The 27,091-nt window shown below is 39.3% G+C and overlaps 1 protein-coding gene across 4 annotated transcripts in view; it reads left to right on the top strand.

Moving 5' to 3' along the window:
- The window catches only part of znf385c (zinc finger protein 385C), a 125,336-nt gene that overhangs the window by 41,414 nt on the left and 56,831 nt on the right, over positions 1-27,091 (top strand). Inside the window, exon 1 of one of the 4 annotated variants that reach the window (XM_034055291.3) lies at positions 22,426-22,771. The exons of the other annotated variants lie outside the window; for them this stretch is intronic. Coding sequence (XP_033911182.3) covers positions 22,762-22,771 — 10 coding nt within the window. The 5' untranslated portion in view covers positions 22,426-22,761. Of the gene's footprint in view, positions 1-22,425; positions 22,772-27,091 lie in introns of those variants that run through there. 4 annotated transcript variants of the gene reach the window in all.

Here is a 27,091-nt window from a genome sequence, read left to right as displayed (position 1 = left end):
TAACCAGAGCAATTTATTGCATCTCTTTGTTCTACCACCTTGATCTTAAACGATGCGGAGCTGGCTCTCTTCTTTGGGTGGTGAAATATACTGTTATAGAAAACAGCTGCCCTCGGCAGTTCTTGGAGAAATCCATCTTGCGTAACCCCCTGCTCAGTATGCTCCCTGCTTGCTTTCTGTGATTGGGTTATGGTGTGTATTGTTTTATGCTTTCCAGATGTCCCAGACCTCTGCAAAAATCCATCAAGCTTCTGTCCATTTTACGCCAGCTATCAAAAATCGAACAGCGTTGGGTCTTATGACTGAATAGGGGTTGTAAGGTCCAAAAACCTCACAGTTATCCGGCAAGACCCCACGGTGAAATGTGCAGTTCTGCAGATGACTGTGCCTAAGACAGATTAGTTATGGAGGTACCAAAAGCTGTTAATATAGGTTACAGCCAATATGATATGCAAGGACCTTTATACAAGTAATTTTGTTCATTCAATTTTGACCCATCCTTGTAACACTGAACAATGTGTTGGGGCCTCATGACAAGGGGACTGAGCATTGAGCTGCAGTGGAAATGCAAGGAACACCAAGGTCATGGTTTGATGGTTGGTCACACAGTAGGATGTCAAGGTGGGGTCGTCACAAATAAACTCCCATTAAGTTGCATCCCTTTTTCAGCCAAGGCTTGCCTTTGTGGTTATACAGCTCAGAATGAGGTCAAAGAAGGAGTTCAAATAACTCCCAAGGGCACACAGCAAACCAGTCAGTGGATGAGCCCGGGTTTGAACCCATGGCTTCCTGGCTCCCAGTCCTCACCCCTAACCGCTGGGCTACACCTTCTCTGTAACCGGACGTCCTTGAGCATTTTTTACAAGCAGGTGTTTTTGCCATGACTGCAAGCCAAGTCACACTTGAACAGGATCCAGCAAAGGCGGAACGAGCAGTCCTCACATATAACTGCGTGAATGATGGTTGATGAATGCCCCTTGTTTTAAAAGAGGGCCCGTTCTTTAAGCCGCTTCGTCTACAGAAGAAAGAACACGATTGACAAGCGACATAATGACAAGTGACAAGCTGTTACCCGGCACAAGTATCACTCTGAAGTCTGGTGTTGATTTTGTACTTAAAAAAGAAATGTCACCAGCTAGCAAAATGAGCTGTCTACACTGTTAATGTAAGAGACCCCAGACACTGCAGAGACGACTGCCGGCTTGATGGAAAGAAACACTACACTGATTCATTGATTATTTGTTTACAGTCCATAAGCCTGGTTGATTAGTAGTTAAGTTAAGGGAGGATTTTGGTTGTTGTAACAAAACAGTACTCAGGAAGGCAAGGTGGCACAGCAGAGGAAAAAAATAACATGCCCTTTTTATTTCTGGAGGATTGGTGAGTTGGTGGTCTCAAAATAGCCCTTAGCAGACTGGAATTCACTGCAATATCAAATTTACCCAATTTGGCTTGAAGTGGCTGGCGCTAATAAAAAGCATTTTTTATTTTAAAAATTATATCTGGTGCTACAATAGGCTACAGAATTCTCTGTTTGCGGTCGCTAATTTCAGGGTACTCCTGGATGGTGAAATAGTCCCCGCCCCTTCGACACCGTCTGCCCAGTCATGCTTGACTGACATGCTTTGACCTCTAAGATGGAGCATATGGACCTATACAACTTGTTGTGGAGCTCATCAACACACAAAAAAAAAACAGCACATTTATTAAAACTGTATTACTCTAATATACAATTTGTAAATGATCTGCTTTATTTTAGACCGAATTAGTTTGTTTCTTTACCTGAATTGGTTAGTAGTAGATCATTCTACTCCTGCTCTTCGTGCTTGGAATTTGTTGACACTCCCTTGACGGGCAGCATGTCACCCCTGGACTATGCTTGGTTTCACAGTACAGCACTTATACCAAAATCCCTGCCCACAGTGTGGACGATTGGATTTGCATGTTTTGCAATCTAGGTTATATTCTCTTAAGATAAGATATGGAACGGTTTTAATGCTCATGTCTGGCATCCTGCCTTTAGAGTGGCAGAAAATAGATTTATAGTAATACCTTAGCCTCTTGGATTACTCATAATAATGCCTCATTAATTCCATTTATTTAATCATTAAGTTTACAGTTGTGTAAACAGACATGTGCTTAATAAGAGCTTTAGTACTGAACGCCTCTAATTCTTTGCAGTGGGAGTATGTGCATATAGGCTTGAATACCACTCAGGTCCTCAAATATCTGACTTTAATGAGGAGGTCGAGAGGGTGGGGAGGAGGTTATTTGAACTGTCTAAATGGTGGGTATTGAAGTCAAAAAATACAAAATGCCAGTAAAATTAAGAATGAACATTGTGTAAAATATACTTTGTATTCTTTATATTATATATACTTTGTATCATGTGTCTGGTAAGATGCCAGCAAGTTTGACATTCAGTGACTCTATGACACATCCTGCTGACAGTGTAATGGCAGGTGTTTCTCAGGTTTGAGGCTATGAGGCTGCAGTTTTGTGTCTGGTTAGACAGATATGAATACATAGATTCTGTATGAGTTATTAAAAGAAAAATATTTCAATATGCATGCAGAAAAAAAGTCATTTTTATCCTGCAAATATTTATTTTGTTCTTTCTGAGGGAGGTAATGAAACAGTTTGAATTATATATATGTTATGTTCTGTGTTTGCATGTTTTATTAATGAAAAAAAAAGACCAATGGAACATGCTGCATCAAAATTCGATTTTCAAAGGGGCAGAAAATGGCACATTTTGGGGCTATCAAACGACATTGACGGTTGCATCTTGTTACATAGTTATATTTTGCTATCAGTTTACATAATGGGTTTTGAAATTGTGGACAAGGAATATTTTTCTTTGCTTTAATATCTTCGCCCTAAAGCGATAAGTTAATTGGGCTGTGAAGTCTTGAGCATGTGTGTGTGCGTGTGTGTGTGTCAGTCTGTGTGTGTGTGCGTGTGCGTGTGTGTGCGCATGTGCGTGTGTGAGTCTGCGTGTGTGCGTGTGTGTTTGTGTGCGTGTGCGCGTGTGTGTGTGTGTGTGTGTGTGTGCGTGTGTGTGTGCGCATGTGCGTGTGTTTGAATGCATGGGGTTGTGAGTCTATATACATTCCTGTAAGCACTGCTTGTCGGTTCTGACAATGATTCAAGGCTCATAGCCATCATTGTTTACTTGGGGCTACTTAAATTTGCCAGCCCAGATTATTCTTTATTTTTTATTTGTGCGGAAAACATCTCTTTAGCTTAATTCCTTCTGACCTGATTTCTCAAGAGCAGAGGAGCAAGATCTGTTACATCACTGATGCAGGGTTCTCCAGTTGGGAACATAATTAGGACAGGACAATTGAGGGGTTATTGTGTATGCTTTGTATAAAAGTAACACAGGAGTCAAGACCTCCATGGACTGCCTGCATATTAGACCCATACTTTCAGCACATTAACTGACAAGGCATATTAAACTGAAACAACAAGCAGTGTGAGCTTCCATATGAAAATGGCTGCCCTAGAATTAATGTGAAAGCATGTGAATTGGAAACAGTGGGCAAAAAAAATTAGTAGCACACACTTTTTTATGGGACACATCTCCAAATCTCCAAATGCTGAAAGATTGGAGATTTGGCAGCGATATACGCGCGCGGCAGAAAAAATAATTCAAAACAAACGGAAACGACACCTGACCGCAGACAGCAGCTTTAAAAGGTTTTGACAAGTGGAAGGATTACTTATGCAACAGAAGGGGTGTTTATAGAACCGTCTGCAGGGTAACAAGCAGAGAGCGAGCCAGTGTTGAAATGACCATTACTAATAAGCTGATAAGCCTCTGCAGATGGCCTCTCCAGATTTATACAATAACGCACAGCAAGGTTAAATGTAGCCAAGAGGAACTGGGATGGCTAATTTGTGATGATTATATTAAACAAAACCAGACACTGCCTTTCTCTAAGGCCTTTGAACCTCTCGGCTGAATGCTGTTCACAGGCCCAGTGCCTTCCAAAACTGTCCGCAAAGTTTCCCCTTTTGAAATGTAATCAATATTTTAATCTCTTTAATAACTTAAGTGTGCCGCGCCAGACTGCGATATTGTTACATGTTTAAAAATAATTAAAATAATTGGAAACTAGCTTGCTTAAATGAGTCTGAGTGTGTAGGCGCAAGCCACGTGCTTAAAATGGACGTGACTGCCACATCACAAGGTTCAGTTCACACTTCTTAAACAGCTGGTTTGACTCGACCATGTGTTATATAAGCACGGAAACCAAAATACACTGGCCTTTCCCACGTGGCTAACCCTCTGTAATCTTCCATCGTCACTGCCCTGCATATCCCTAGCAGGTTGGGGTACAGTGGGAAGTGCCTAGTAGTGTAGTCGAGGCTAAACGCAGATAACCTGAAGAATACTTCGCTCACTCATCCTTTTGAATATCGACTGGGTTATGTTTTTTTCAATTTTTTGTCCAACCCCCCCCCCCCCCCCCGTATAGATTTCTAGCTGATTTAAGTACTAAAAAAAAAAAAAAAAAAAAAAAGAAAAAAAGATTTAGATACGCACGAAAACAGAAAAAAAAAGGTTTTTAAGTCAATTTAATCCTGCCTTCAAGAGGAAATACCTTTGTAGAAAACTGAGGAATTAGTCATACAGGCTTGCAAGAATGCTAAATTAGCGTCTGCTACCGTGTTTTGAAATGCGTGGCTTTCAAATGCATTTGCCCAACAGGCTTGTTCAGCTGATAAAAGATCATCTCGTGTTTTAATTAAAAGTCCCCCCTGTGGAACTCTAAATGCTCTGTGTACTAGGCCCCCAGTCGTGGAACGGTAACGCTGTCCTGGGTAAATTGCTTTGCTGTTGGAGCAGTGTTAGCCCCAGGAAAGTGTTTTTCCACACTTGCAGCCCAGAGCCTAGAGTCTGCCAATACATTCCAGTGTTACCAGACCCTCTGTACCGCGCTTCTGGAACAGGGGTTTGGCAAGGGACAAATTGAACCAACGGTAGCTAAAGACACAGCAAACAGCTCACACCATGACAGAGTAAGCACAGAGCTTACTGCGAGGGTCATAACACCCGACAGTAAAAATGATTAACCCCACAACATTTAATTGTTTATGGAAAAGACTGTGAATATGAAGAGAACGGGACCATGCTGTACTCTTACTACTGTGCACACACTAAAAGCTAACGTCTATATTTGGAATATTTTTGACAATGTTCAATTCTAATAATTTAATCCTTGTTTCCGCTTTTAAACATTTCAATTCTATTAGCACTCCCCTACCCTATAGATGTCATGTCATTGTATCAGTGTTTTGCAATTCTGATATTTATTATTAATTTCTTAGCAGACGCCCTTATCCAGGGCAACTTACAATTGTTACAAGATATCATATTATTACATACAGTTACATTATTTTTTACACATTATTTTTACATACAATTACCCACTTATACAGTTGGGTTTTTACTGGAGCAATCTAGGTAAAGTACCTTGCTCAAGGGTACAGCAGCAGTGTCCCCCACCTGGGATTGAACCCACGACCCTCCGGTCAAGAGTCCAGAGCCCTAACCACTACTCCACACTGCTGCCATTAAGGTTTAATTTGCTTTTAGACAGACAGGTAAACTGATATGTGCTTTGTGACACAGATCAATAAAGTGCTGCTAAAAAGTTGGGAAAGTTGGGTGCTCAAAAGGCAAAATTATAATATATATATATATATATATATATATATATATATAGTAAACAGACACCAAAAAAAATCATATTTTAGTAAAATAAAAATAATTAAATGATTCCAGGACCACTAAAATTGAATGCATGAAATTGAAAATGCCACTGCAACCATGAATCACACAAAGGGAAAACTCTTACCAGTACCAGTCTAATAATATCTGCCAATCAAACTGAAGAACAAGTGTGCCGCATTGCAGGGCTGTGCTGTGCATGGGTGCTAATGCTTCATGAATAGGGCCCTCAGTGATTCCAGACAACAGTGTCTGACCTACAGTTTGCTTTGAGTAGGGAAGGAAGCCAAATAAGACGCCCTCAGTCTGTTTGTGCACCGTTGTAGAGAACGCACAGAGCCCTTGATTGTGTGATTTAACCAATTACAAGGGAAATGTTAGTGGATTTACTCAGCAGAAGAAGAATCCATCCATACAAAATGCAATCATTAAACCCCCCCAACACAAGTGATCCTTGTGCAGTAACCATACCCCTCCCCCCGCTCCCAGCTCCCGGGGAAAGCTAAATAAATAAACAAAAGCTTTTCTTCAGCGTTCGTTTTCAAACAGAATCAATAAAGTACATTCACCTTTATTATAGATCTCACTTCCAGTGCTCAAATGTGCACTGAAGCTTGGCAGAGTCTCGCTGTGTGTGATTGGTAGTGTTGTGCTGTTCTGCAGACAGAGAGGAGAAGAAGCTGAGAGAGAAAGAAAAAAAAAATCTAAAATCCCAATCAAAGGAGACCAACAATCAGCAGTTTCAGTGTACAGCAAATTGATTCCTTAAATAATCCCTTAAGATTATCAGAAACAGAATGGGGGGGGGGGGGGGGTGCTTTTACATGTTATACATTTGTATTATATACCCTCATTTTAGAATCCGTTTTTATTGATACATTTATGTATTGGGGTGCGTTTGGTGTTGTAAGTTTCAAAAATCCTCAATCTAAAATTCTGAACCCCATACACAAATTTTTATCAAATGTTAGTTTATAACTTGCTCAAATTTGGTCAAATGTTCCTGTATAAACAGTTCATCTTTATTTATGTATTTATGTATTTATTTATTTATTTATTACGGGGCTCTGGCAGTAAAGTTCGTGTGGTTTGTCACTCATCATTGGGAATAACATTCTACTGACAACTGACGACAATGTCAACCTCCCATATACCATATCGCATGCCAAACTCCCCTTTCTTTAACCCAGGGGTGTCCAACGTTGGCCCTTCCCCTCCTGGTCTTTGTTCCAAACCCTGTTCTAAATTGTTTAATGGAACCAATTAAACCTCCATTCAAACCCTGAAGTCATTCATTATCTCAGTTTACCTGTTAAACAAATCTGGAGTAAAATGGCCCTCCAGGACTGTGATTGGTAACATAGGTTAGGGAATCAATTTTATTCAGCAGTGTGGAGTAGTGGTTAGGGCTTTGGACTCTTGACCGGAGGGTCGTGGGTTCAATCCCAGGTGGGGGGACACTGCTGCTCTACCCTTGAGCAAGGTACTTTACCTAGATTGCTCCAGTAAAAAAACCCAACTGTATAAATGGGTAATTGTATGTAAAAATAATGTGATATCTTGTAACAATTGTAAGTCGCCCTGGATAAGGGTGTCTGCTAAGAAATAAATAATAATAATAATATTCTCAACCAGATGCTGTCAGAAACACGATTATCGCTGATAACATGATTGTTGATAAGAATTTTTCAGTACAATAAATAATTAAGGCTAAACAAAACATTGATTATCATTCCAGCCGTACTGCGTACCCCCAAGCGGGTATAGGAATGAGAGCCAGTGTATGAAATTCAGTTCGGTCTCATTGGCTCACTGTGTGACCTTGGGATAGAGTTTTTAGAGCTGCTTCAGTGCCCCCCAGCTATAACGCTGGCTAGAGGGAACAAAACAGGACCCCTCTGGAATTGAGATTTTGCATCTGGTGAGCTCTTCTAGTCCTCAGAAACACTGATAAAAAGAAATCAAATGAGATCTATTAAAAATGACTGTGCAGTTAGTTTCACTTAAACCCGACCTATTGAAAATGTGCTGAATAATCCTATCTTGAATGCCACGGCGCCCATGGGAAGCAGGGTCTTTTATATATTTTAATGAAGTGCGCATTAGAATGAAAGTGATTTTAATGGGATCTAGAATGCATTTGGGAGATGCTTGTAACTCTCTATTCCTTCCTTTTTTTTTAAACCCCAACCCACTGCAGCTGTTAAAAAAAAAATGCATTTCAAATTTTTTTATATTATGTGAATTAATCCTTAAAAATGCCATACATTTTTGCTGCTAGGGTCTGGTATCTACCCCCATGTATTAATGTCCACTGCACTATTGGACCAGTTTACTGTATCTGTACACACAGCATGTGGGTTAATAACATCCTAAGGGGTTGTTGCTTAATATTTTCATATATATATATATATATATATATATATATATATATATATATATATATATATATATATATATTGTTATGTTGAACAGCATCTGCTCGTGCTGATAAAAGGATTAGCAGAGTCTCGAAAGTTCTGTTGAATTAATTTTTCTCTATTTGCATCTGCAAAAAAAAAACCTGATACTGGCAAATCAGAATGGCTGGTTATTAGTTTCGAGGAGGAAACATATGCCCAAAGTAAAGATTAAAATAGATGTTTTTTTGTTTTTTTTTTAGGTTGGACTGGACCACAAAACTCTTTATCATGCAAACATTTTTTTTTTTTTAAGTTCAGTGAACTCCAGTTTACCTGCATCATAACTCAGTGTTCTCTTTAGCATGGGGTTCTGGGGTAACTTATCCTTACCTGACAACAGTGGTGTAATCCTAAATCTGAAGGTGCCGAAACTAAAATATTTGTTTTTCTTAAACAACAACTACTATACGAATACACATTTTACTTGTATACTGAACTTCCAGTGACACATATACTAGGTAATGCATTTATGTAATTTCTACAAGTATTTCTACAAAGTGCCTTTTTTCCATCATGACAGAATGCTTTACTTTATTTAGGTGTGTCAGTGGCTTTGTTTGTGTCCGCAGTCAGAGTCTGTGCACTGTTGCTGTCGTTTTCATCTGCATTTATTGGACGTCTTAAGTTTGTAATAAAATAAGTTCCTAATGCTCTTTTCATTACATCAAGAGGAATCACATTTGAGAAGATGTGAGTCATGTGATTTAGCTTGCCTATTATGCGAGTTCCGGTTTGACTACACCACTGCTACCTATAGAAAATTGTATAGTTCCAGCATATTCCCACACGTTCTGTCTTGACTACGCCAGTGCCTGACAGTAAATTAGGGTAAATGATACCCCATGCTGCTACTGTGTTGATTATCCAAAACCCTTGCCGATTTCTTTTCATGTTTGGCTTATAAAGATTTTGGAGCATGGATTCTCAATTGTCTCTTGTACATTATAACTGGAAGCTGATATCTCTAATTTGAGTTGCCGGTAATTCAAATTATGTAGCATGCAGTGAAAGTGCAGACTGACTGTTTCACCCAACACCTTTGCTGAAGTTCAAACCGCAGCTGTTTTCTTTTGGGAAACTGCTCATAAAGATGTCAGATCTGACAGATCTTTTCCTGAGCTTCTTAGGAGTTTGTATAAGGTTTGTAAATTCAACTAGTCACATACTCCTATGGCAATGATATGTAGCCACCAGATCATCAATAGGGTATAATTCTGTACAGTCTGTAGACTGTGAAATGGGTAGAAGCCCAGGTTATTAGAGACACAGTGATTGGAATTCTCGAACTCTGTGTCTCCTATAAGTTACCAGGAATCAAAGCTTCATGCTGAAGATCCAAGCTTACAACACTTGTCCAGGTTGGAAATGTACTGTCTTGATTTAGTAGTTTAAAGTCCCTTTAATACACCAGGAGTTATCTGTCATGCTAACATTCAGTATGTAGGTGTTAAATGGAAAAGAAACTGGCCTTCAGTACTGCAAGGCTAGGAGTGTCCAATCACGATCCTGGAGGGCCATTCCACTCCAGGTTTAACAGGTAAAATGAGATAATGAACTACTTTGGCCAACCCTGTGCAAGACTTAAAAACTTAGAACAAAGCTTAATTGAACGAGACAAGCAGGACTCGGGGGCTAATCAAGCACTTTGTAGATCTTCCTCAGAAGCTTCCACTGAGCTGCTGGTCCTCTTAATGGAATTCCTGTGCCTTTGAAAGAAGTCGATGAAGGGAAAGGAGCCCAAAAACTCCTGTTAGTTCTAGTAATCACTGTTGTTTCTCGGCTTTTGTTTCCAGGCAGGGTGGCGGAGGAAGGGGTGGGGGGTGGGGGGGGGGGGGGAGCTTTATCGGGAGAGTTGGCAGCTGATCCAAAGGGCACAGCTGGCCTGTGAGACTGGCTTCCAGGCCCTATTAGTTTGGAGCTCTTCAGTTGCTCAGCGGACATAATACCAACTGACAGCAATGGCTGCGGACCAAGAGCGAGTGCATTCGGAGAAAAAGAAATACATCATAATAATAATAAAATTAGGAGTGGGTAAATCTATTGGGACTTATACAAGTTTTAAGTGGTACGCAGCTCTGGAGTGCCTTTGGAAACTGTCAGATAGTTTGACAGATCAGCATTTATTTTGGACTGCACTATTTTACCTTAGGTAATGTAGTCAAAGATTAGAGTCAGTGTCTGTGAAGCCAGGTGTTAGTGCTGCACTCAAATGAATCAGACGTGAACAAGCATAAATAGAAATAAGACAGACCTACAATTATTTTTAAAATTCCTAGTTTTTAAAAGAAAGAAAAAAGAAAGAAAGAAAGATGGGGTAACATTTTACATTAAGTGTCTCTAATTACTGTGTATTTACATAGTAGTTACTTAGTACATGTGTACTTAAACATAATTACAATGTTATTATGCATAGTTGCAACGTACTTAATGTGTGCATCTTTTTGCATGATATAACCCTAACATTGAATTGAAGTGTCTTTTAGTGTTTCTATGTTCCATCTTAACCCCCACCCCACCTTCCCCCTAAACAAATCCCTCCCCCACCCCGCCCCCTTCACAACAATGCCGTAGCTGTTGTGTGGTGTTTATAAACCAATTTCTTGCACAGTTAGCTGCAGCTGATGCAGCTCATTAGAAGCGTGCAGCTCCACTGCATAGCATCAGTGTCCAGGCTTCATCGCCAAGCCAGGACTCCAGTCTGCTAGAGGACAGTTATGTCCCTGGCATCCACGCACGGAAACGCACTGAGCTGGCACGTCACTATGCAAAGGCCTTTGTTTGATGAGGTCATCCTCCGACAGCTTGCTCACGGCTCCCCTGGGACTCTTTCCAGGGCAGTCTTGACGTTGAGTCAGGGAGCGGAGTGTCCTGGTGGCGTAGCAAGCAGGTGCATTCACTAGCCTCACGTATCTTTCACCTCGGGTTCGAATCCGGCTTTGAGAATGTTAGGTATTTTCTGTAAACTGTTACATGAAAAAAAAAAAAAAAATTAGGGATATAAAAAGCAATCCCTTTTTATAATGATCTGTTGTTTCCTGAGCTGTACAGCGGTTGATTTCATTTGTACCCTCCTGCTGCTGCAAGTAATAGAAGGAGAATTCCCATACAACTGCGAGACTAGGAGAAAGCTGAAAGTAAACCGACTTAAACTAGTAAGAACCATTTTTGTTCTGTCAAATATTGGCAGGGATGTTCTCTCTGTTCCCGATTTTGGCCAGCGATGACACCCTGTACCTTAACAAACTTTAAATATTTAGATCAGGGAACATTGGCTGAGTTGTCTGAACTGCCTTACAGTGTGCATGTAAAACAGCCTTGTATTAGACCATAATGAAATGGGTTTTAAGTGGTATCTGGGTTTTGATCTTATATGTTATTATATTGTATTATATCTTATATTGAAATTATATTTAATGGCTTTCATTGCACAGTTAACCACATCTCTTATAGTTGTGTATCTGCAATTTGCTTTCGCTACAGTTTTCTTGTTTCTGAGGTGTAACGCAGTGGATTACTAGTCAATGACAGTGCGACACAAAGTGCAAGTCACAGCTGAGCCTCTGGGAAGACAGATGTGAGACAAGGTCTGGCTGCATGACATGGCAACGCTCTATGGGTGGGTCTTACTTCCGCTCATGGCAGTGTAAATGTGATCCCTCAAGCTGTGCCAATTAAACCAGAAGATAGTACTGCTCCTTTGAATTTCTGCCCTATTGCTATACTGTAAACTAGACAATGTTTCTCTGATATCGCCGTAGTGGTGTAGTTGAGCCGGAACGGGTCAGAACTCAGTATTTTAAGCCATGAGTTCAATTAACTACCCTTTATAGCCCATTGGTTTACCATTATAATCCCAGTTTATTACCCTGAAGAAACCCCAGAAGAACCATTAGCAATCCACATCAGTAAACAGCAATGGCAACACAATAGATTTGTAACTAATATTGCACAGTGGTTTGTTTGGCCCATGTACAGTAGCACTGCTATCATGCTGGCAGTCAACTTCTAGTGTGTATTGGTTCATTGCAATGCTGTGGTGCCACATAACAGTAACGGTGTAGATGGTACAAATCTGCTACACCAGTGCAATAAACACATGCAAGTGGACAGTCTTGTATCGGTGGTTTGATGGTGATTGCGGTGGATGATCTGTGTTAAAAAAAAACAAAAAACTGAAATATCCTAGTTTGGAGAAAAGGCTAGTGATGCAAATTGGTTGGATTCCAGTGGTTTGAAGTCAAGTGTAAATCTGTCAGTGCTAGTCAGTGTTAGGCAGTGTCGCTGGGTTATCTGTGCAGACAAGAAATACAAAGATGCTTTATTGAAGGAGCACACTTGACCACATGTTTTACAAGGATGCTTTTTTAAGACCCGGATAAAGGAAATGTTGCTGTTTTGCTATTCTCCAACTTGGAGTGGCACCTTATTTATTTTATTTCTAAAAAAATTCTACGTGATTAGATGCAAGTACCTCTTTCCCAGGGACATTGTAGTCACAGCAGCATGACAAAAAACAACCAACAATCCATCGATCAGATTAAGCAAAGGGATCATAATTTAAAACAACAATGGCAAACAAAATAAAAATCATTTAAAACGACTTGTTTTAAAACACAGAAATCAGGTGACCGGTTATTACATGATGCTGTGTAAGCAAATGGATGTTTACAAAAAAAAATCTGTTTGGATTCTAGGAAGAGCTAAGTAATGATCCCTAACATCCATAAGCTCTTACTGTGTTATCAGGGACCTTTAGATCAGCAACGGATACAATTTCCTATGAATTCCATTGGAATTGAGTAGCCACTCCTATAGATATTTCATTCCATAATGAATCTTTTATTTTCCAGCTATCCTACCATAGTTTACCATCCTGTTCACTACCCTGCTTAAGTGCTTGAAAGTGCTCATCAAAAACATCAAAACAGGTTGACATTTTTTAACACGCACAAAAACACTTGTTTTCAAATGATCTGGGGCCACTTTGGATGGCATAACTGCCAGAGCTGCCTTCATTAAGTATTTTGAACACTCTTTATAGCTGCCTTTGATGTAGGTCCATAATACAAAAACATGCATGTTGGCTCTCAATTTTATCAAAGCCCTATTAAAATGACCCTTAAACTCTCATTATAAAATATACACCTCATTACAGACAGGAAAATAATGGCCCCAGGAAAATACAGGTTGTTTAAAGTACTGGTAAACGTATGTCTTTCTTGTTAAGGCATTGCGATAGATTTCAGATAAAAGCTTGCTATTGAACTTTGGCCATCATTTCCTCTTCACACCCTAATTGGGCGGTCATTGATGTCATCAACTATAATAACCATGCTTGGCTTCCCTTCAGTGTCGGTAATAAACAGGGGATCAATAAGTTTCAAGCTGATTCTAATAAACTGCCATAATGGCCATGGTCTCATTTGTATTTTAATTCAGTAGCATTAATCTTTGTTTCTGTAGGCTAATCAAAGGTCTTTGAAATACTAGGTCCGTACCCTTAGGTATATTCATTATGGATTTAAATGCACTCTGTACAGTGTCTAAATCGTACAGAACCATATTTTGCTAAAACTCAGTTATATCTGAAGAAGATGTGTAATTTTTGAATGTGCTGTGTTGTGGAGTAGTTAACAATGGAATGGTCATTTCTTTGTAACTGGGTGCTGCTGCAGTCTCTCCAGACCCCTTTGCACATGAGATGCAAACCTCAGTTTGTAACTGGGTGCTGCTGCAGTCTCTCCAGACCCCTTTGCACATGAGATGCAAACCTCAGTTTGTAACTGGGTGCTGCTGCAGTCTCTCCAGACCCCTTTGCACATGAGATGCAAACCTCAGTGTGCTCTCATTCCGGTTAAACAAGAACTAACTGAGTTGAATGAAACCCCTTTGTGGAACTGGAATGGAATGCGGTGTATGCCTTCTATAGAACAGGGGCTAGTTTTATAAAGCCGTTCTAGGTAGCAGTCTGAAATCTAATTCACTTCCTTAAAAAAAGAAGAAAATAACACATTATCCTTTGATCATATAGACAAGCTGAGTGGATTTCTACCAAACGTTACTTTTCTATTTTAAGATATTGGTTATTTTATTTTAAACAGCTAAATAAAAAGATAGTTGACTAGCTAGCTAGTAGCTTGCTAAGTGCTAGCAAAACTGGCCAACTGAATCTTTTGGTCTGCCGATTAGTGACCCTACTACGTTCTGCTGACTGGCTATGCTTATGTAAGTACTATCCATGTGAGAGAAAAGCAATCAGGTTAAATTTATTTTTTATAATCTCTTTCTTTGTATCGTTCGTACTTGTCACAGTGTAGCTGCTACAGTGAAAACTGACTGGCTGCCTAAGACAGATGGCGGCTTATTCAAGGTGACTCTATCATTTACTTGCATTGAAAAAGCAATTAAACTTTAGGAGGGTTTCACTGGCTGCTAAGACTATCAGACCGGTTAGTCCAGGTATCTGGAGTAAAGCAGGCTTTCCTGCAATTGTTTAGTTATGCATTGTTATTTTCATTTACAACACATTATTCTCACAATGCTATTTTTGACACTCAGGTTGAATGACCCCTTGTCTATGCCCTTGTGAGGCAAGGCTGGTTACCATACCGACAGCGTCAAGGTCGAGCGGATTGGCTGAAGATCGTGATGTCATGTCAGGAGCAGAGATTGAGGGCCAGGGCTGATGGGGATGATGAGTGTGATGACAGCTAATTAAACACATTTACATGGGAGCTGTTTATCCATGAAGTGCCAGAGCTGGGTCAGAGGGCAATGCACAAGGGTGTAGAAATCACCATCATCACATCCGAAATGTGCTGTACTTCATCATAGCACCTCTAACGATCCTATAGTCTATACAGAACCATTGAGCGATTGGTAATTTAGTGGGCAATCAACTGAAACTCATCAGAATAAAAGGTTGGTCTAAAACTCAATTTTATTGGGGTTCCAGTGTACTTCTGTGTAGAGATCAAAATATCTCCTGTGCAAACCACCCAGAATCTAAATGCATTTCCAGCATTCTCCAGGGCTCGTTGTAAATGCATGCTTTTTGTTAGGGCTATAAGTACCTCTTCTTGTTTTCATAGTGATTTGAGAAGCACTCCCCGCCCCACCCCACCCCACCCCCACCCCCATCCTGAACAAAAAAGCAGTACTGAACAGTGTTGTTTTATAATCCTGCTCACAAAAAAAAAGATTTGACAAGCACAAAAGGTTGTTCAGTCACAGATTTATACTTTTTTTGCAGAACTAACCCTCAAGTTTAATTCTCAAGTGGTATGCATGGGTAGAAGCCTAGCAAAGTGTAGCAAAGCCAACTGAAAGCATAGTAAATCATACAGGTGCATGGTAAAGCATGGTAAAGATCCTTTAAAAATCACCATTCCTGGTATAGCGTCCCTTTCCAAGAAATCAAATTGACCAGTTGGACAAGTCAATTTCAAAGTAACCCTGACCTTTTAAAAACTAATAGACAGCAATAAATTCATCCTTAACGTTTCTGTAGACTAGGATAAGCCATTCTTGCACATATAGGAAAAGTACAACAGTTTGTTTTTTTTTCTTCTGAATAAGTATTTCAAGATCAATGTGGTCCCAAAATCTAGTGTGTACAGTAATTGTATACAAATGGAGCTGCTCCTTCAACAGACATATATTTAAATCTGAGTTAAATTAAATAACCTATTAAAATGTTATGTGTAAACACTGTTTCATGATATCATCTAAGTCTTCCCCTTCCCCTGATGATAAGGATACCGGAAATAAGACACCATATTTTTTCATAAGAGTGATCTATAAATAAATAATACATGTGCAGTACTCTCTCCTGATTATAAAAAGCAGCTTGGGTAAGAAAGAAGATCTCTTAATCATCCCTGCGATGCTTCTACTCCTGTTGTTGATGATGATGGTGATGATTAAAATCAGCTTAGGGAACTTGATGATTGAACTCTCCTTATGCAGCTGAACTAGATGTCGTTTCCAGTCCAGAGAGAGAGAGAGAGATGTGCAATACGGGCTGAAATATCCCTCTACTTTTTTATGTACCAGACACTACTCTTAAAAAAATGACTCGGCCATTTCAATCTATATTGTATTCTTTGAAATCCTCCCCTGTACTTTCAAGACCCTGGGTGCTCATCGACATCAGGACCTGGCCGTGCTACATTGATAACCTTGGATTGGAACATATATCCCTGTTATTTTTTTTATTTTTATTTTTTTACAGATTACTCATCCTACAAGTTCTGTGTGCTTCTCTATTGGGTGTTCTGTGTAGATGAATTGTACCATGATCTATTCCAGAAAAAGATTAGTATATTTCAGGCAGAAACAGTATAAAAGTAGACATCAGGTTTTGGGGTTTTTCTTTTCGTTTTTTTAATCTCTGGCATTGTGGTTCCTACACAATAACAAAGTGACAAATTACACATTTTCATAAAGTAATATCATTACTGTGGTTTAGATAAGTGCAAACTCAGATTTAACTGAAATAAACTGTAGAAAAGGGGGCATTGCGCATTTACAGTCGTCATAACAAAAAATACTAGGATCACAACAAAACAAAACTTTGATCACTGTGCTTAACATTTACCTTGCAAGTTGGGCCAGTGTTTGGAAAAGGCGAAGCACACCTGCATCTGTATCCTGACTCTGACTTGCTCGCCAAATCTGAAGCAGCACTGTACTTTGTTGATCCTTTTTTTATATGTTAATCCCTACTGTCCTGCACATCACTTTCCGTTTTATAAATCGGTGCAAGACAAAGCACGTTGTGATAATTATTTCTAATATTTATCAACTGTAATTTATGGCGGACACTAACGTGAATTTTTGCCTTCAAATTCATGTGCAGCAATGGTCGTTCGAATATTCAGATAGAACTTAAGAAAATAATAATTACTCCAATGCCACTGTTTTCACGTCTCACTGCTAAAGTCTTCTCTCGTTGATCAACCAATGAGCACTGACACAAAGCGAAATGGGCAGAGATTTGTGACGCATGCCAAAATGAAATCCAATCAGAATGAAAGCTCGGTCAATCAACACGCAGTGATTATACTGACTTTAATGGTGGCCAATAGCAGCTAAGAAACAGGGAAACAGTATTAGGAAACAGAATGCAAGCAGCATGAACTGTGCTGTATGAAAGCACATTTCTGGAACATTGCGGAATGCAATTGCATTGGATGAAAAGCAGATGAAGTAAGTCCTGGTACTCAGTACCGGCATTAAAATAAGAGTGTGGAGTTACCGGCAGAATTTCACCCCTGCACTTACCAACACACAGAGTCTCTTTCATTGCCCAGGAATGCTCAGATTCTCGCTGGACAGAGGGGGGAAATAAATTGAGCAGCTCCGGTCTCTCATCGACCTGCCATCCATTCTGGATGTGTATGAGCTCTGCCGGCTGCATAGCTAGAGGGATTGGCTGGAGCTGACATTGAGACAGAGATAGAGAAACAGATCCTGCTTTATACAGTGGCAGACCAGCACAGCTCTTCAACGGCGATTGTCTTTTAAATGTCTCATCTTTATCCTCGTCTTCCTTGAACGAATAACAGTTTAGTTTAGAGAGTACACTACTTGTCGTGCTGTTATAAATTGCAATTTATTTTTACATCTTTCTATTCAAATATTTGACTACAACCCCAAAGCATGGATGGTACTTACTGTCTACAACATACTGCTGAAAAATCCAGCAGTTGATTGCATTTCCCTTTGCACAGCTGTGTTTCAAACTCAGTTTAACTGTGATTTGCTGTGACATCTCACGACCCCACACAAAAGAGGCAGTGTCCACACCTATTTTCTGCAGGGTCCTCACTGTGCAGCTGGTTTCACAGTCCCTGATTAACACTAGACTTGAACTAAGGAAATCCAAGACTCAATTTAGGGATCTGTAAAACTATCAGATATTTTTAACGATACATTGATTGCGGGATAAGGGATGATTAGGACGTGCATGTGGGATACACTCTGTGAATGAGATTAAAATGCATCTGGCAAACAGAAGCACTTGCCTGTATTACAAAGGCATTTTGAGTAAACAGTATCAGAGGGCGAGTGAAGGATTCACAAGAAGCTACGCTCCCGGCAGACAGTTCTGGGTTCCGACCTCCTGGGCATTCGCACGGCTGAGCAATCAGACCTCGAGTCCCAGCTGGACTCACTGAAAAGGAAATTGTGTTTTGTTTTTGTTGCAATACTGTGGAAAAGTGTGCACACGTACTATTCAGTGTTGTTAACAAAAGCTTAATAGATAAATCAGATATAACACTGTATGTGTGAATGTAACGTGTGATGCCATGTTCACAAGATCACAGATCGCAATAGTGCATATAAATTAAATTAACTCTGTAATCCACCAATATACTGTAAATATGACATCATCAAAGAAGGGGGTGAGGGGGTGTTGTTACCTTGAGGATGGGCGATGATGACATCATCAAAAACGCCTTAACAAAATTTTTTTGCCATTGAAAAACAGAAAATCTTTCTGCAAACAAAGTTCATATCCTTGGAAAGAAAAAAAAAACTTGTACAGCATAGGGGGTGATAATAGTCTACCACAGTGACGTTGTTATTTTCATGCATCAAATTATCTTTCAAAAAATAAACCAAATTGATATGGTACACTATCCATGCCACATACCTCTATTGAGAAAATAACCCCTTCGGTATATAATTGCAGCTTTTCTTTTTTTTTTAATTTGAAAGGATTTGCAGTGGAGAAAGATTTACAAGCGGCTGAATACTTTGCCATTACTTTGTGCTGCAGCACCGCGGACCTCATCTGCTAGTTGTTTGAAAATAATTTCCCCAATTAGGCCACTTAATACAGTGAGGGATTTTTATTTTGTTTATGGGCATGTCGGAGTTAGTCAAAACCAAACTGACATGTCTTAGGAATGGTGTGTGAGCACACCTGCTATAACTCAGCCATAGTGGTAGCAGCCGTGGTGTAGTCGAGTCAGAACACGCATAATAGGCAAGCTAAGTCACATGACTTACATCTCCCTCACAACTGTCTGATTCAGTCAACAGTCCTCTTGATGCAATGAAAAGATGATTATGAGCTTCTTCTATTACGAACTACTGCTTAAGAAGGCTAAAAATGCTGTCGCAGACGACAGCAACAGTGCATCGGCTAAGAATGTGGACTTAAACACAAACCAATGGCATACAGTGAAGTGGCTACTTATCAGAAGATACATGCATTACCTATTACATGTGTTACTAGAAGTTCAGGACAGAAATAAAATGTGAATTCATATAATTATTGTTTGATAAAATCTATATTTTAGTGGCATTCTGGTACCTTCAGATTCAGGACAACACCACTGGGCAGCAGTAGTTTGGAGTACTGGTTTCTTTACTGGTAGAGCAGCAATGGGCATTGGTGATTTAGGGAGCCCTGTACAGCTACATGCAGATTTTCTATAAATCGCATGCAGTGCACTGCTAATCAGCTTGGTTGATAAGCAGGCTGTGGAAATGTAACAAAAAACACATGCTGATTGAAACTGTGGGTTGACACAGCAGCCACTGTGTAGCCAGGGAGCCCTGTGCAGTACCTCAGCAACCAGCCCTGCTGCGCGTGGAGGAGGCTCATGCTACAAAGCCAAGCCAGAGAAATTGATCTTTACATCGTTTAGGTTTTCTCTAACAGCACCCCTGCCAGTGTAATGCTGTTTGAAATGGGGCATGCATGCATTCATGCTGTTTTTCTAGCAACCTTTCATACAGTAGCTTGGATTGCAAAGCAAGTTTATACACAAAAACACATGGTAGTGCTTTGCAAGGAAATTCTTTTTTTTATGGAGAACAGTACGAAAAGTTTAGAGCTGTTTTGAGGTGAACTGTGTGCATAAATGGTGTATTGGGACTACAAGAGAAAACAAATGCATACCAATTAGATTTCTGAACAAGAAAGTGGTTTTGAATATATTTATGATTTATTTAAAAGATTTATTTTGCACATTACCAGGGGGTAATTTGTAAACAAAAAGGTGCCAGGTCTTATAATTAAGGAAGAGGGATAGCATTTTTGATTCTAGGCCTAATGCACTGTTGCTCTGCAGTAGCTTCCATAGATGCGTGTGGGTATCATGCCTTATTGTTGGTGTTCGTAGCTACCTTTGCCTAGCCATGTTTTAACAAACTCTTAAGGTTTGAACAATAATAGTGGCAGGCCGACTAATCTAATGAACAGGAGCGACAGAACACTTTTGTCATTCAATTCATGCAACAGGAAAGTGTTTTCCTTGTTGCACGTATGTACACAGCTTTCTTTTTTGCAACAAAAATAAGTTTTTCATTTGCAAATTGTATAATTCTCGCCTGTCCAGATCTCTGATCGGGTGCGATTGTGCACAAATGAACTCCTGCACTTTACCAAGCTCCTCTTGGACTCGTGGTAGGTTTGACCAGTAGAGGTCGCTCAACCATTTCCAACAGGAGCGCAAAGGCCAGTGGAACGCTCCATGTGGGTCCCCATCTAAGATCGACAACTTGGCATGAGCGGGATTCGAACCCCATTCGCATGACTCCTCCTGCATTCCGAGTGGCAGTGCTTTCACTCGGGACCCATCAAGATCTGAACATTCCGAGTCTCCTCCCAGGACTCTGGAAACATTTTTGAACCCCACTCCCCCACCACTCCTCCACACACACCCTGTGCAAACAGAGATAGGAAAAAAAGAAATATAAAAAAAGAAGTGATGAATTCTTGGGACGTGAGAGTGTTGCCATTGTGTCTCAGCACTCCGGAGGTTTCTTTGCTTTGGCTGCTCGGCAAGTTTACTTAAAGCCAAGATCGAGGGAGTGAGAAAGAGAGAAGAGAAGTTGTTGTTCTGTGTCTGTGAGTGGGCGAGTGGCTGGGAAGAGCATGCTATATAATGTGTCTATTTATTGCTCATGGCTTTTACGGCATGCAAATATTGTAATTGTTCCTGCCATCCCATATTGAATGCACAAATGAATAATTTACGACATGAATCTTATCGGCTAATTATCCCAGTTAGGCCACCTGCTCTGTTTTATATCCTTTCAAAACAACCGAGACAGAAAAATAATATAAAGCACACATTATTATATGGGGGTACCAAAACGTTGCTCCCATATCACTTCAATTAACTTTTTTCTTTTTTTTTTTAAAATGCAGACTTGGCTGTGGGTTATAGAAAGATGTTCACCATGGCAGCTTTTTATACTCGGTCTAAGGAAAGTCAGAAAGCACAAATACGTCTAAACTGGTGACTGCTGTTAATAACCCTGTGCATTATCAGAAAACAGACCTAACCTAATATGATTTTTTAAACAAGTACTTATATGCTAACAAAACCCTAGAGTCTAGTACTTGTGTGTTGACGTATGTTAGCGTACTTTCAAGATTAGGGGCCTTTTCACATATGATTTGTTTCTAGACTAACTAAACTGCGTTCACTTGAAGATGAACTCCGGGGGAAAAGAACTCAGTTGCTTTTGTCTTGACACGTCCACCCCCGTGCAAAAGTTCACTTCAAAAGGACTCTTTTTTGCTGGTTCACTTCAGCATGTTTCTGAACTGACTGTGCTTTCACATTGCACTGAAACAAACAAACCAAACACGGTCAAACGGACTGAGACCACCTCTTGAGAAGGACTCAGTTTGGTTCGATTAAAATGAACTTTGGAGCGTTCACATATGCTTCCAAAACGAACCGAACCGCACTCTGTTCGAAAAAAATCAGCCCAAATGAACCAAGTGTGAATGGACCTGAGAACAACAGAACTACAGGATCATTGTTTCTGGGTAACAACTTTAAACCAGTAGGTTTGTCAAAATGTTTACTGAATGGATGTACACCAATTTAATTTTCTGAGCTGTCAAAAAAAAGTCTTAATAATAATAATAATAATAATAATAATAATAATAATAATAATAATAATAATAATAATAATAATAATAATAATGCAAAATGCAATGCCACTGAATGGAAATCTGCAATATAGAAAAGATAAAAAAAATGTGTAGCTGTTTCCTCTATGCTTCAACCAAACCCCCCATCTCATTTTATGCCAATACCGAAGCTTTGTTTTGCAGGGGGGTGGGGGGGGGGGGGGTTCCATCAGTGGTTAATTTCTCCTGTGTGTCGTCTGATTGGGTTAAGCTGTGGCCAGTAGCGTTAAGAGAGGGAGAGATTGGGAAGAGAAGGAGTGGGGGCTGTCTCCCAATCCCTTCAATCCCCTTGCCTACCCTTCTCCAGGGCAAGCAGATCAGTAGACCATTAAGCTTTTAATTGAGGTGCATGTGTATCATTCTCTGGAGTGAGTTGTAGCAGTTGGGATTCGGAGGAAACAAAGCAGAGAGAGAGAGAGAGAGAGAGAGAGAGAGAGAGAGAGAAAAGCCAATCCCTAATCGCAGTGCACTGGCATTCTGTACAGCCTTTCGGTGGGTTTTTTTTTTGTATTTATTTTCAAATCTGAGCACAGATTGGGATACAGTATCAAGAGAAAACCAGAGCACGGAGCAAGCAAGAAGTCAAGCTGAACTCAACTCTACTGAACACAATGCTTTTAGGTGAGTCTTGACAGACTTTTTCCTTTATCGTTTCAGGTTTGAGGGTCTTTAAATGTGTACGGTACGTGAGCAGCTGTCGTATAGCAATAAGAAAATGTGTAGCAACTTTTTATATACTGTTGACAAGAAGTCATTCATACAGCTACACTTAAGTGCTTCAGCTCTTGTACTGCGGTGTATAATAGTTGTACAGCTCTTGGTATTCTTGCCAGAAAGAACCGAGAAGATTGTTGGATAAATCCAAAAAAATGAATTGCAGAACGTGTGTTGTGGTTAGGCGATACCCTAGGCTGTTTTATAGCATAGGTGAAGTTCAAATGACATTCGGCGAATCACATGTCTGCATTCTCCAAAGGACTTCACTGTGAAAGAGATCCATCTAATACATGCTGTCTGATAAACTTTCTGAAAACAGGAGGCAGATAGCTGGCTAGCTGAAAAGTGTGTAGGATTGCAAATAGTTTTCTGCAGGGAAACCATAAGACTGATACTGTATTGTCAGTCCAGCGTTTTTTGCCTAATCCTTCTCAGTCTCAAACTGAAATGCATCCAATTATTGCAATCCTAATCTTAATTGCCCTGATAATACAATAAAAAAAATGAATTCCTAGAATATCTACATTTGTGAAGCCCCATATGATAAATGCTATTATTCAACTGTGTTCTGCTGTTGTTACTCTATTTATTATACTATGCTATATGTTCACTATGCTTTTTTTTTTTTTTTTTTTTTTTTTTTAAATGGTAATTTTTAACATGCCCTGTATATTTTATAAAACTGCCGGTGTGAACCTTATCCCTTATTGTGTTCTGGAGGAAATAAAAATCCTTGTTTGTATTTCTAAGTTTTCACTGCCTCCAATTAGCTTTTTCCGGAGTCATTCCAGCTCTTTTAGGTATGTTGGTGGAAAAGCTTGCCAACGTGAGAGTTAGCTGATGGCTTACAGTACCTGCTACCTTCATCCAGACTCTGCGTCAGCTGCATTTCTGTTGAAAAGCCTGGATTCCTTGCTTGGGTCTTACAAGCAATGATGTGATAAAGGATAAAGGATTCAATGCTGCCTGTGTGCATGGATTTGCTTTTCAAGTAGCCTTGTAATCTGCACATCAAATACCGTACATGTACATTAACTAAACATATGTACGTTTGCATATTGGTCTACATTACTATTTCTTTTTTTAAATAAATACTAAAAAAAATGTTAATTACATGCATGCAATCATATAATACTAACATATTCTCAAATATATAACTTTAACATGCATAATATGTATATATATAAACCCACAACCCATGCCTTCAATGATTATTTATTACATTATTACATAATCGGAATAGTATGATAACAACATTGTTTAAAAGTCACTGTAGTGAGCCGACAGTAATATATATATATATATATATATATATATATATATATATATATATATATATATATATATATATATTTATAATTCATTTATAAACAGGCCCCACATTTTAAGGAAGTAATTACATTTTCCTCACTATTTCTACAATCACCTTTCTTGCATCTATACCTATGTATAAACTACTATATAACGCCCCGGCATTTGTTTACAATATTAGCCAGTAGCCCCGGCACCTATTGGAGACCGGCGGCTATTTGAGACTCGGCGTCTATTATGTAAGATCACTAACATCTGCAAATACTTCAGATGCAATCATGAAAAAGCTGCCTGCACACAACCTTATAGAAACGACATAAGCAAATTACAACATTCCAGCAACGTCATTAAAGGTTGTGTCAGTGGGTAATAACAGTTTGTATTGTAATAATAATAAAGTAAAATCCACTAAAGACAGTCCTGTAAATATCAGAACACAAGCATGTATTAAGGTAGGCTTGCAGCACAATAAAAAAACAAACAAACATGGTTTTAAAATTAATAAAAGCAATAAGTATCATCTTTATTAACACATTATATTTATTGTTCACCCTCAAAATGTGTACATTGGTAAGCATGGACAAATTAACCAGCAACGAATCCCTTTCAATTTGAAGATGACCACCAACGACATCATGTATGGGATATGCCTGCCCATTGGGTAGGTATCGCTGAGCTCTCTATACCAGAGCTGCCGATAGGCCCCTTCCTGGGATGACGCACTCTGTCCCGCCCACCGAGGGAATAAAACCGTCATCCTGAGGAAGCCATTTCTCTTTTTCCATCGAACCCGTGAGGGCGACCGATGTGACTTTGGGGTTGGTGGTCGTCTTCTCTTACAGGGAACCAGGTTCATATTGTTGGCCCACAACACACTCAAAAATGCTTCAAACTGTTTAAAGATTAACAATAAAATCAAATACAAGTACCAGTTTTATCTCAAAATCAAAGCATACGTGCCTATTTTGTATGCATTACGTGTACCTTAAAATAAGTTAAATTTCAGTTTTCTTATCATTCATCCTGAGCCTCAGGGTCTGTCATCGCTGTTGAAAAACAAACTGGTAAGCTCGCTGTACAGCCACATGTGTGTATTGACTGGATCATGCAGTATGATGCGCATTATATTATTATTCATAACCCGGTGTTTAAAAGAGACCTGGTGTCTATTTACCATATTTCCCAGAAGCCCCTGTGTTTAATAGCGACCTGAAGAGTATTGGAGACTGCCGATTATTTTAAGTTTTACAGTATAAATAATGTGTAGGCACACATTTGTTCTGTACACAAAAGTAATTGATTTACACAGTATTATTAATTAGCTTGAACGTCTTATCAGCTTCCAGCTTCTTCAGACTGCAGTAATGATATCGGTTCTATATACAATTCACTCCTGCGTATAGCCCCTGCAGATTTGTAGATAGCAAAAATTTGAAAGCCATTCTACGGCTGGAGATGGCAGAAATGTTTCTCTGTTCACTGCCTTATAATAGAAGCATTGGAAGTGATAATTACAGGTCAATTCATTGACTGTCAAGTGTCCTCATTATGCACCTGCTATCTCCCTGCAGCCATAGATAAAGGAAGGAAAGAGTTAATTAGCCCCTGCAGTCTCTGACATTGGGGCTGGTGATTCGAAAGCTCAGGTTACGAACAGAAGGGATGCAAGCAGGAGAAAAAAAAGGATATCAAAAAGAAATAAATAAGGATTTTTTTTTCTTGCCACCTGTGGGGATGGCGGTCTAGTTGAGTGAGCACGACTAAACCAAGGAAAAGAAATGCCAAAGCCAAGGAGAGCTTGTCAGGGAGAGATAACACCTTCGCTGGAGCAGTAGAGTGAATTAGCATGTTAGTGTGTGTGTGTGTGCATGTGTGTGTGCAACACTCTGGTCCATCTTCTCTATTTAACAAGAAACATTCCCATAGCTACCGTACCAGATAGAGTAATAATACTGTGTATATATATATATATATATATATATATATATATATATATATATATATATATATATATATAATATGTATATATATGCAGTATTAGCAGGGTTGGGAAGAAATGGCACCCTGTAGTATTTTTCACTTATTTGCTTTAGATGCTATGGTAACTATGGTCACTTATTTCTATTTAAATCTATGAATGTGTTTGTGATCTCATTTACTACATAGTTAATGATGTACTATTCCTTTCTATTGAACCCTTCAGGCATCGTGGTATTGAGTCTGTTTATCCATTTATTCCCCTATAATCATCTATAATGTACATTATCAAATTGTATTTCTTCTAAAACTATGCATTTTAGATCATATATATATATATATATATATATATATATATATATATATATATATGACCTATAATGACCTATGACGTGTATTTTTCTATTTTTCTGCTCTACAGGTGTCCATCCATCAACAGTCCAAAGCACCTTTGACCATTGTTCCATAGTCCAATTTCTGTGTTCTTGTGCATATTTTAGCCTTTTAGTCTTGTTCCCCTTTCTTAACAGAGGTATTCTTACTGCAACACATCCTTTAACTCCTGATTTCAAGAGTGACCTTCGTACTGTTGATTTGATGGACATCGACACCTGTGCCTTCTGCCAGTTCTGTTGTCAATTCAACGCTAGTCTTCTTTCTATTCCTTAAGGATATTATTTTCAAGTATTGCTCATCCTTGTTAGACAGCTTTTTGGGTCTTCCAGTCCTGGGTTTGTCAATTACAGATGATGTTTCTCTGTACTTGTTGATTATGCTTTGGATACCACACCTTGAAAAATTAGTGATGCAAGCTATTTCACTCAATGTTTTTCCTTCTTTATGCAAATCAAGGTTGTTATAATAGTAGAAAACACCAGTGGAGGCTTTGGGTAAATTGTTGATGCTCACAATGTATCAGAGTAGAAATGTAAGATG

The sequence above is a fragment of the Acipenser ruthenus genome, chromosome 33 (genome assembly GCF_902713425.1).
Source record: "Acipenser ruthenus chromosome 33, fAciRut3.2 maternal haplotype, whole genome shotgun sequence".
NCBI lineage: Eukaryota > Metazoa > Chordata > Actinopteri > Acipenseriformes > Acipenseridae > Acipenser > Acipenser ruthenus.
The sequence above is the reverse complement of the archived record's forward strand: the minus strand, read 5'-3'. Positions and strand labels throughout refer to the sequence as shown.